Source organism: Pinus tabuliformis, chromosome 9, assembly GCF_031772625.1.
Source record: "Pinus tabuliformis cultivar Carrire ecotype Pingquan chromosome 9, CPIR1, whole genome shotgun sequence".
NCBI classification, from domain to species: Eukaryota; Viridiplantae; Streptophyta; class Pinopsida; order Pinales; family Pinaceae; genus Pinus; species Pinus tabuliformis.
In genome coordinates, this window is record NC_142307.1 from 1,571,876,757 (window position 1) to 1,571,889,383 (window position 12,627).

General features: G+C 33.6%; 1 protein-coding gene across 1 annotated transcript; it reads right to left on the minus strand.

The window, feature by feature from the left end:
• Positions 1-2,367: 2,367 nt before the first annotated feature.
• LOC149154661 (uncharacterized) lies at positions 2,368-3,680 on the minus strand. Its single transcript, XM_089439534.1, has 3 exons — positions 3,187-3,680; positions 2,997-3,091; positions 2,368-2,894 (listed from the first exon to the last, which is right to left on the minus strand). The coding sequence occupies exons 1-3, from the start codon at positions 3,642-3,644 to the stop codon at positions 2,677-2,679; spliced, it is 771 nt and encodes a 256-aa protein (XP_089295660.1). The 5' UTR covers positions 3,645-3,680; the 3' UTR covers positions 2,368-2,676.
• Positions 3,681-12,627: the final 8,947 nt, after the last annotated feature.

Sequence of the window (12,627 nt, forward strand, 5' to 3'; positions counted from 1 at the left end):
TTCCAAATTCCTTTGTTTTTGGGATGAAAATATTCAGAGTTATGCATTACTACAGTATCTAGTATTGGTTGAGATTTGATGTTAAAATTCAATATGACTCATTCCATCTTAAACTGTGTACCTCATACAATCCCACTGCTAATGGATACTAACGATCTAGTGCAATAGAGTTCTCTCACTTATCAGTTGTTGTCTTCCACCAAAAACTTTCATATGCTTGACTATTCTTCTTTTTAATCTACATCAATAAATTGGAATTACAATCGATTTGATTATGTCTTAATCATAGAATTCTTTATTATAAAATTGATATAATTTAATAACAATTCATATCATTGTTATCATTTATTATAAGTACACATATACATCATAGCATTTATGAGATGTTATTCATCAAATGTGCGTATTGCATATAAAATATCCCTGGTGTTGTATAAATGTGCTTGCAACACGTTGTGAAGAACATCAATTGTATAGTATATATTCATTATCCTAGATTTTAATGAACTTCAATTGTATCATATATATTCATTATCCTGGATTTTAGTGCACATGTTGTTAGTGATATCATACTTGGCTACAATGCATATTTTATAAATTTAGCATAGAAAATTATTTCTGGTATCCATGTCAAATGACTTGAAGCTTGAAAGGGGTCTTTCTTTAGTGATGGTAGAGATACACTGATCTCTCCATTAATTTGATACATAAAAACCTTCCGCACTAATTTGATTCACATATGCTATTCTAGGTATCTAAGTGTGTTTTTTCAGGTGTCCGTGCATAAGGTATATTGAAATTTAACTATATTTGGATAAGGTATATTGAAATTTAACTATATTTGGATAAAATACAAGAGTAGAACGCTGGTCATTAAGAATCTTGTTTTGAAATTCAACAATATGCAAAATTTTCATCTTTCTGCTGTTTATGCCAACAATAATCAATAAGCTATTTGCATTTACTGGTTTTGTTCAATTGCAATTAATTGGTTGTGAAATAAGAATAAGGAGCACCCACCTCATGCTTTGGAACAGAAAACCATGATTTAGCAAAGGATTTATAGGCTTTGTTTTGTGTATTGGGAAATATCACTCTTTAATTTTTTATTTTTTTCCCTTCTTGCATTCTGGTTTCATATTGTCCTCTCCTCTGCTCCGTGTAGTGCTGCTGCTTTAGCAACGGATTTATAGGCTTTGTTTTGTGTATTGGGAAATATCGCTCTTTAATTTTTTATTTTTTTCGGGCTTCATATTATCCTCTCCTCTGCTCGTGTAGCGCTGCTGCTTCTGGTCACAAGACATTCATGCAAGCTGTATTGCAGCGTTTCCGACCAGATGTGGTTTTCTTACAAGATGTAAAATCAGTCGGCTAGTAATGAGGAGAAATAGGAAGAATCTGAACAAGATACTCAGATATATAACAGAGTTCCATAAAATTGAAAGCATCTACTTGTAGTTTCTTAGTGCACATACAAACTTGCAATCACACCACAATTTTTCCCAATATACCTATTAATTTTGTGTGGATGAAGAAATTAACTGAGTTAATTCTCCATGGCTAAACAACACTAGGAAATTTCTAAAATTTGACATGCATACCCTGCTTATCACATTATAAACAAATAGGCTTATCACATTATAAACAAATAGGCAATATGTGGGGGCACATATTCAATCAAACACTGGTTGTTATTCATATTTAATTAAATAAATTAACATATTGATATAATATATTAATGCATTAATTACCTTATATACTAGGCTTTTGAAAATTTGGAACATATACTGCAAGGACATATTGATATAATATAATAATTGATTAATTACCTTATATACTAGGCTTTTGAAAATTTGGAACATATAGTACAAGTAAATTGTTGTCTGTTTTCTTGATCCAGCTTCAGAAGTGGATTCACACATTTCAGTATTTGAATGACAAATGTCCAGTTTTTTAATTCCTACCGCAGTTTACTCAGCTCATGGATACAACAATTCTCATGTCTCTGCTGTAGCCAACAACAACAGATGCTTTTTATCTCTCTATAAAATAATACTCTAACTAATTTATTCAGTCCAACAATAATTTATTCAGTCCTTGTTGGGAATCAGAATATGCAATTTAACATAAAAATATAAAAAACAACTATTTCATTTTAATTATAAAATTTAATTTTTAATTGTATTTTGCATTACAACAGTAACAAAATAAAATTAAAATGAAATTCAATCTTGAATATGCAACCAAAAGCAATGGACGGAAAGGTAAAATGACAAACAATACCGAAGTCATTTATATTTCTTAAAAAGTATTTTCAGTGGCTCAGTTATGTAGCAGAAATAATTGAATAACGGCTTGAAAATAAGGTGAACAAAAATAATACTAAATTGATCTTTTCACGTCTCAGCAGAGTCCAAACTGTTCTAAAGCTTTCCCAATTAGACATGATTTTTTCAGGCGTGGCTGAATCCCTTTTCGGCAGGGACTTCCGCCACTGCTGTGGCACTTGTTAAATAAGTAATCATTCCATCCAAATATTAAAACAACCATGATCATTTTCAAACCATTGTAAACTATGTTATCAATAGATTAAAAAAGACCGAGAGTTCAAAAAAAAAACTGAAATACACACAGCAACATTATGAAAGGTTCCTTAACATCCCTTTAGACATAATTTCATTCTCTTCTGCACCACATCCATTTCCGCAGTCTCTCGCCCTCACCGTCTTCGACGTAGAAACTTATAAATACGGTTTTTCTATTCTTCCTACTCATGTAAAGCTGCTCTTGGCATCCCATTTTTTTCTTCAGAGGCGCGCGAGGAAGCTTGCAGGCCATCAGAAACGTCATTATCATCATCACGACGCAAAACAGGAATTCCTTCTGCAGGGAATCTGTATTTAACCACTCCGCACAGTATTAACATCACTCATTCAACACGAAAACAATTCAAAATTCGAAAGTTGGAAGTCGAAATCAATAAAGTTTGAACGTACCCACTATAAGCACTGCGGGCTCATCTATTTTGCGGCCGCCATGACAAGAACCCCATGAGACGACCTCCGTGTTATCTGCTTCCATGGAGGAATACCTGAATGTCTCCTCAAGACCCATTCAGACACCTTTTCTTTATTCCTCAAAATCCATGCGTTTAGCAAAATGCAGAGACCGGAAAAGGGCGCTTACCGTTTCCGCTTCAGTCCGCAGGTGCCGAGCCTTTCACCGCCTTCTTCCGTTAATTCCCCGCCATTTGCAGGCGCTTCTCCGTCACAAGACAGTTGAATTTTCAGAGCTCCGTCATCGTCCTGGTCGGGCTGTTGCTGGGAACTGCAGAAGCCCGCGAGGAAAGAATCTATGTCAAGGAATTCGTTGGGCTCGATTCCGTTAGCGTCAAATGTATAATTCTCTAGACCGTCATCGCTGAACAACATTTGGCTGAGAGCAGAGAGTTCAGAAACCAGAGATTCAATTGGCGGCTTTGAGGAAATATTTTCTGCTTCACATTTCTCATTTTGCAGATGTTCGTTAAAATAATGAGGCGAAATGGGCAGCCCCAAGTCATCGAAACAAATCTTCGGCGACTGTGGCAGATCTTGGAGCAAGACGTCCCACTGAATCTCGTCGAAAGGACTTGAATCTGCCATTATAAAGACGAGCAAAGACCATAAAATTTGGTTGACACTCGCAGTATGGGAATGGATATATATATATATAGAGTTAACAAATACCTTTCTTGGTGATGAAGAAAAGCCTTTTCCAAGCACAACGTCATTGGGCGAATGAGAGCTCACTATTACAGTTGTCGTGCCGCGTTGTCCGTTTGCTTCCAATTATACATCTCCCCGAAGACTGACAATGATAGCAATGTTATCCCAACCTTACAATTTATTTAAAAACAAAAATATTATTTATTCATTAATTTTAAGATATCACACACCGGGATTAAAATATTAAAATTAAAATTACTAACATTAAAATTACTATTAAAATTCAAATATTAACATTAAAATTACTATTAAAATTCAAATATTAACATTAATTATTATTAAAGTAAAATTATTATTAATTAAATTAATTATTACTATTAAAATTCAAATATTAACATTAATTATTATTAAAGTAAAATTATTATTAATTAAATTAATTATAATTATTGATTAGTTGTAAAAATGAACTACACTAGTTGGTTTGAAACTAATTGGTTTGAAAGGCACCCACCAAATACTCTCCATATGATTTTTTCCTTAAAAAAAATATTAATAAAATAAAATAAATTTATTAAATTAATTATATTAATTAAAATTGAATAAATATTAATACCAAAATTAAAATTAAATTATAATTAAAATTGTTATTAATATTAATATTAAAATAAAATTGGTTTTATGAACATGAAACTTCATTGACTTTGGTTTTGGTTTTTTCGAATCGACTAAGAGAGGAAGAATGGCTCTTGCTAGGGTTTGCTCGCGCAGATCGCTGGATGCTGCTGTATCGGCTCCTAAGGACGCCTCAAGGGCCGAAGGTGAGTCACACTCTGGGGTGACGGTGTTCGCTGCGATAAGGGTTTCTCTGACGCAAGATCACACAGCGGAATGGCTTCTCTCCCACCGCCAAACGCCTCAAATCCCAGATCTATGCGGCTACGCATCAGTGGAGCACCACGTCAAAAGAATTCATAGGATCCTGGACTGGGAACGACCCACATGTTTCCATCGAGACCACAAGGTGAGGGTCTCAACGGAAGCCCATCTTCTGGCGTGGGTACACGAGGAGGGTTCCTTCCTGAGATGGATCGAGGTCACAAAACCCGTTTCAGAACAAAGTTGTTTGCATGTCGTAAGGGTTTTAGAGGTCAGGTTCCACAAAACCCAGATCGTAAGGAGAAACGGCAGGGAGGGACTGCATGATGTAGATCCGCTCCCTCCCTCAACGCAGGAGCCCAAATTTAGTAGATCTGGCTTGGATCCAAATGATCTAGCCTATTTCCGTGCACGGCCAGCGTCCAGGAAGTGGATCGAAGGCATCAATAACAGATTGTGCAGAGCTTTTGCAGATCCATACATGCAAAAGGACAATCGCTTAAAATTGGGGCCAGAGCTGAAAGAATGCTTACAGCCAGAGCAGGTAACTACTACTTGTTTTCAGAGCAAGAGAGAGTCGGATAATGCTTCATCTGCAGGGTCTATGCATGGATTTGAGGCAACCACTTGCTATCCGAATCGCAGTCTCTGTTTCAGATCGGACAAAGATCTGCCAGATCTAATAATTCAGAAAGCAGAAGATCCCGTGCTCTGGCCAGATCCAGAGCTTCGCAAGGGGTCAAAGCCCTTATCTGAATCCTTTCAGATCCAGATAATGCAGCCTGCAGGCAGGACCTTCATGCAATGGGTTCGCCCTTTAGACCTGGTTCAGGACCTCATTTTGAATTTAGAGCGCAGAATAGGGATCCCATCTAGCCTTCTGCGACTTATCTTTCAAGGTAAACAACTTGAAAACCCTCTATCCCTCTCTGCTTACAGCATATCCAGGAACATCACGGTGGTGGCTACCCTTCGTTTGAGAGGAGGTGCAGCGGGACAATCTTCCTCCACTAAACCTTTCTCATACAAGGACGCAGTCCACTCCGAGATCCCCATACCCCCGGAAGCCCTTAAATCTAAGGCCTTCTTGGTTGAAAAAGCTGAAGAAGTTCCCTCTGTTGAACTCACGCATGAAGAGCTGGCTTCCCAGCATCAAGATTTTGCAGAAAGAGCCATCATTTGCAGATTTAATGGTCTGTGGCCTCGATCTCAGGATCTCTATGCATGGATCCATGCAAACTGGACACATCATTGTAAGACCTTTTTTTGCTCGAAAGGTTATTTCATTGTTCTCTTTGATAACATAAAGCACTATGAAAAGGCATTAGAAGAGGGTCCTTGGTTCATGGGAACTGCAGGGCTTTTTTTGACCCCCTGGTTCCCAGATTTTGATCCAGCCACGGCTGTCATCACCAAAACACCGGTATGGATTCGGCTTCCAAACTTACCTGCTCATCTATGGAATACTCGTGTCTTCAGAGCTATCGGAGACACATTGGGCAGCTTCATCCATGGAGATATGTGGCGGCAATCCAAAGGTCTCTACTCATTTGCAAGAGTGTGTGTGGAGTTAGACCTGAGCAAAGGTCTTCCAGAACAAATCAATCTCAAGATAAATGACTTTGTCTGGACCCAGACGCTGGATTACGAGAACACTGCATTTCGGTGTAGACATTGCCAACAATCTGGGCATTTGCAGAATACTTGTCCATCTCGCCCGGCAAAAAAGAACAAGACCAACGAAACCAAGCCCAAATCCAAATGATGGGCTCCATGCTCTCCCCTCCAGTCGGGGATTCTGCTTCCTCCAGCTCTGAAGATGAAGATAGCGATGAAGAATTGTATCAGGCCCCTCACTCTGTGGCCCCTTCCACCGATGGCCGGGAACCTTCTACTGATACAGCTATTGCTCAGAAACGTGTCCATCTGTCCTCTTCCTCGAACTCAGAAAAGGAGAGCCCCCCCGTGGAGGACCCCAATCTGCAAGTTGTAATCGCCCATCCACCCCAAAGTGGCTGGGTTGAAGTTAAAAAAAGGAAAGGGAAAAAGCTTCGTGTTGAAACCCCTACTCTTTTAGGGTAGCACTCAATGCTTCTTATGCTTTAGTGACTAGTTATAGCTTCCTGCTTGCTTCACTCTTTTCCCGGAACCGAGGTTGATAGTCCTATCATTTCCGGTTGCCGGCTTCTTGCTTCTCTGGAATGTATCCTCTTGTACAATATTTCACTGCTTAATAGAATTAATCTTACCGAGAAAAAAAAATATATATTAAAATAAAATTTGAAATATTAATATTAATTGCTATAAAAAAATTTAAATAGTAATCATATATTAATTACGGTTACTATGATAAATATTAATTACTGAAAAATTAAAATTAAAATTAAACTTAATTAATTACTAGATTTTTTTCTTAATATTAATTAATTTTTTTTAATGTCAACCCAACCAGAGTCATATTAAGATTTGAATCACTTTAAACCACAGCCTTCCAAAGCTCATTTAGACGAACAATATTCTCATGACGAAGAATATTCAGACGAGAGGAAATCTCATCCTTCCATTAAAAAAAATTCCTCTGATCTTTTTCCACCCTCGAAGTTGAAATATATACGTTTATCTACAAATTAAGGAAAGTTGAATATAGATTATTTCAAAGTTTTGATAACTGATTTGATCCCCTTCCACCCTCGAAGTTGAAATATATAAGCCTATTCACAAATTAGGAAGAGTTGAGTATAGGTTATTTCATGGTTTTGATAATTGATTTGAAAATGATATATTTTAAGTATAATAAGAAAACTAAAACATATTTGTATGTGTCATGTATGTGTCAAGTGTTATTGGTAATATATTAAATGTATTATTTTATAAATTATTAAATTTCTTTTAATTTAATGTGTAAAGAGGAATGTTTAGTTTACATGGCTAGAAATAAAGTAGATATTTTACAACATGATGGATTTATATTTATTACAAATTTTAGACATCAATTATATAGAATTATTCTAAAAAATTAATGCATAATGGTGAAAGTTAAGATAGTAAACACAATGCTCATCTATCACATTTGGTAAAAGTTAACCACACACTCCAAGGTGCAATGTAATATAATAAGATTTGACCATACTTATTTTTGAAACCTCATTGTGGAGAAAGAGGACGGTGTAAATGAGAGGGTTATACATTCGTTGGGTTTCTTAAAAATTACTAGGATAAGAAGGATTAAATTCATATAGAATAAATAAATTATGATGAACTCTATATGTTTTTTTATGGTTGATTTTTCTCATCCATATTTGATTATGGAAGATGTCAATAAAGGGGTACAATTTATGGAAGATGTTGGATTAAATGAAAAAAATAGATAAATAAAAAATGTTAGCATTTATTAAGGGATAGTATTGATATATTGAATGTTTCTTTTGAGAAAATTATAAGTTTCTTTAATTTGAAATAATAGTTTTTCATTTGGATATAAGGTGAATCTTGTACAACATGGAGTGAAGGTGGTTGATGGCTCTATATTCAATATGGAACTTGGACATAAAGTGCATAAAAAATTCCAAATAAAAGATGCATAGTGGTTTGAATTAAGCATGTATTAAAATATAATGCTTCTCTCTCTCATCTAATAAAATTTTACTTAGATTAGATTTAGAACCTCATTGTGAAAATGTCACTTAAATATTCTCTAAGAAAGGGATATATTAACATGTAAAAGGGTTTTTAATATTGATAATAATACTACGTAAGAAAAGCAGGTGCATTAAATCAAAGTTAATGTACATTGTTGGCTAAGAATTATGTAAAATGGAATTCCACATTTGGATTGAAAGGATACAAATAAATTGTAAAAGTGTAGGATTTGAGATAATTTTACATGGTTGTTTAGTTATATAGTTAATAAATAAATTTGAATACATTGAGATAATTTTATATTGTTTGTTTAGTTATATAGTTAATAAATAAATCTGAATATATTGAATTAAATATGTGTTTCGTGATAGAGGGCCAAATGATTCCCTGAAAAGGGGGCTTTAACTAACTGAGACACCCATTAAAGCTACAAACATGGTGATATCAGATACTATAGAAAATAACGAGAAAATTTAAACGCTAAATTTCATGCATAAACTAATTTTCCATTTTTTTACAATGGCTCACCCAAATTCTAACCATAAAAGTATTTTATAATAAAAATCACCCAAAAAAATTTAAAAGCCATTTAAAATATTTATAAATTTGTAATATTTTAACAATATTACCAAATATTTACATAAGTTAAATTTCTATTCTTTTACAATAGGTCACCCAATTTCTACCCAATAAAAATAATTTATAATAAAAATCACATTTTTTTTAAATCTATTTAAATTTTTTAAAAACTTACAACATTTTAATAACAATATTACCATAATAAAACAAATTACTAAAATATAAAACAAAATTAAATGCGTTAATAAGTAAGCCATTGTAAATATAAAAATTCAACCATTAAATATTTTCAAAATTATTAACAAAAAACCACCATCATTATTTATTTGACCATGCTGGATAATCATCCTCATTAATTCTGAACAATTTTCAACACGCTTAACTACATTTCCAAAAGTCAAATAAGCGATCATCATTCCAACCAAACATTAAAACAATGATGACCATTTTCAGACCATTATTAACTGTAGATGGTAACAAATTCCTTTCTTGGTGCTGAAGCAAAGCCTTTTCCGGGCACAACGTCGTCGGACGAATCAGAGCTCGTTATTACAGCTGTCGTGCCGCGTCGTCCTTCTGCCTCCAATAATAGATCTCTAGGAATACTCTGACAATGATAGCACTGTCTCTTTTCCCAGTTAAAAATACTACAATCTTAACCCTTATGGGAATATGCCGTTTAAATAGCAAAACTTTCTGAAAAACATTTTACTAAAAAGAAAAATAAAGACAGAAAATTATATATATATATATATATTAATGTTAATTTTTTTTTTTATTTACTAAATATTAATTTTTTTATTTTTAATATATATCTTTTTATTTATTTTTTCATAATTTTAAATAAATAAATATTGATCAATAAAGTAAAGCCTATGTAAATAGTTTAATAATGATCGGAAGAAAATAACAAAGAAGCCAATATATATATTCCATTTGTCGAAAAGATTGGACTCTCAACTAATCAATATGCATTAAAATATTTGCTTTTTAATCTATTTTTCTTCTTATTCAATTAATTTTCTTAGTGGGAGGAATAATAAGAAGACTATCAATGTTATATAACTTTTATGGATCCATATGTTGCTATATGATTGAGTTGTTGCTTTGGAATGCTAAAACACAACCACATAGGCGTTAATTCGAATAGTCAAAAGGAGATGGACGACACCCTACCCCTTGGAATTTGTACATATAGCTAAGGAGGAGTGGAGTGTTATAAACACAAGTGGGTTACAATGTGAGAATATGATAGAAAAATAATGAATTGACAGTTCCATTCTAGCATGTTGCAATTGAAGAAGAGAAGGTTTAACTCCAAATTGGAAACAAATGAGAAGGTTTTACTTTAGTTCTGCTGATTGAGGAAGAGGTTCAATTTCAACAAACTACAATAGAAGAAGAAGATAAAATATTAGCTTTGCGTTTAGGGATGTTTGAGATTATTTGGTAGTCTGATCATGTTAGTTTAAAATAGTCTAAATTGTGGAGAGATTAAGATGTTCAATTTATAATGCACAAGTCAAATTTATATTTCATATTATTTATATTATTAGTTTTGTCCATATTTAGTTTTATAACATCTTTTTAGCATAATTGCTTAAGTATGCTACTTTTATTGTGGCTACATTTTAATAATGCTAATCTAGTTTTGTGTCTATGTTAGGAAAGCATAGAACCATATCATGCATCAATTGGTATGAAATCAAGGTTCAAATCCGATTAAGAATTTGCAAAATTATCATAATTAATTCTCTCTTAAGAGTTGGGCTCTATAAGATTAGTTACCATGCATCGTTCGAAGAAATGAGACTCGAGAGAGAGCCTTTTCAAATTGTATTTACTAGAAGAGGAGCAATGGGAGGCAATGTTAAAGGAAATGCTTGTGAATGGTAGTTTGCTTGAGGACTACAAGACAACTTCTTTAGATGTTAGCATGAATAGGAGCAGGTTGAGGAGGTGCAAGGAATTAACAATTGGAGGAATTGAGAATGAGAATCGAAGAATTAGAGGGTACAAGAATTGAATAAGTTGAAGCCATACCAGATTTTGAATTACAAGACGAGATGGAGGGAAATGAAATGTTGATGACATAGACTCAATTAAATATTTGGTCTCATTTATGAAGTGTAATGGTAATACAAGGGTAAAATATTTTTCCTACAATGACATACTAAAAGCAAAGGCTCTCGTAGACTGAATATGAGACCTCAAGAGATACCTTCAGTGTGAGAATGTCCAAGACCCCAACAAATGTTGTTTTGCGATAACACAATTAAAATGGAATGGTACACTTTGGTGGGATTTTGTGTTAAAAGACAAAGTAGACAAGGAATAGAAAAAGGAAAAAACCTAGAAGAATTTGGTGAGTAAGATCAAGGAGAAGCTTTTGCTTATTAATTACTACAAAAGTTTGTGTAAGCAAGCACACAATTTTGAAGAAAATGACACATATTCTTGGGAGTATACAAAAGAATTCATCAAAATCTCACTCATGTCAAGACTTAAAGAAATAAAGTACCAAGGATACAAAGTAATGGTTAAAGTTCCAAATTCAAGATGATATGAGTACAAATTATTTCTAGAGCAAAGATGAAGCATATCATATTACTTTAAAGATAGACGAAAAATTGAATACGAAGTGGAAACTTAATTGTAGAGGAAAGAATAAATGCTACAAGTGGATTGTCTAGGAAAGGAAGAAAAGTTGAAGCATCCAATAGTCAAATTACCAAGGGAGACAACCAAATTAACAAAGCTACATAATTTGAAAGAGGAAAGGATAAGTACATCATCAAAAATCTATAAATGCAAAGTAGAAGTGCATAAAAATCTCAATGGCTAGAGAAGCACAATTTAGGAAGAAGGAATGAATCCCAAACTCATTGCATGCAAGCAATTGAGGCATTAGTTTTATGAGATAATGGGGTAGTACCTATGATCATGAATAGAGTGAAAACGTTATGTTCATAAGGGTATGCTCAAACCTAAAAGGACATGAAGGAATTTCAATAAGGGAAGAGGGTTTTTAGACTAAATGCAAGGTTTAGGGTAAAAATTGTAATTTGATCATAAATGGTAGCATGAAAATATGTTGTCCATAAAGGTGATGGATAAGATGAAATTGAAGTGCATTCATCATTGCAATCCATATTAGGTTTCATGAATATATAAGAGTCAACAAGTCACTATGATGGAGCAATCTTTATTGAGGCTTTAGCCCAGGAACTTCAATAACCAAGTAGTTTATGATGTGGTGGAGATGAGAAACAACAAATATTTGAAAGGAAGGTTCTTCATGATAGTATGGAAAATATATATGAATTAAATACAGATATGAAATGTTATAAACTAGAGGAAATGGTGGAAGATCAACGAATATCAATGCATACTAGTGATACTAAAAGTACTAGAAACAAAATTGCTTGTGTATTGTTATTCTTTGCTAAAGAATTTTTGAAGGAACATAAGAAGATTTTGTTTTTGTTTCGTCATAATTCCAAATAATATAGAAGAATACGAGGAAAATGGTCAAATGCCAATGTAGATCCAAAAAATATTAGATGAGTTTGTAGGTATGTTTTTTATAATATACCAATTTCAATTCCTCCCATGGGGAACATTTCACATCATATTGATTTGACTATAAGATCAAGTTTACATAATAAGGATCGTTACCAAATGAATCCCATGGAAGGTGAAGATGCAAATAGGTAGGTGCAAGAATTACTTGATAGAGTATTGATTCAAGAAATTTTAAGGCCTTGCATTATACAAGTAGATTTAACATTAAAGAAGGGTGGTCAATAGTGAAAGTGTACTGATC

Coding starts and splice junctions, on each gene's coding strand:
- LOC149154661 (XM_089439534.1), bottom strand. CDS start 3,644: ATGGCAGATTCAAGTCCTTTCGACGAGATTCAGTGGGACGTCTTGCTC. Junction 3,092..3,186: donor TGCGGACTGAAGCGGAAACG/GTAAGCGCCCTT, acceptor GGAGACATTCAG/GTATTCCTCCATGGAAGCAG. Junction 2,895..2,996: donor GCCCGCAGTGCTTATAGTGG/GTACGTTCAAAC, acceptor GGTTAAATACAG/ATTCCCTGCAGAAGGAATTC.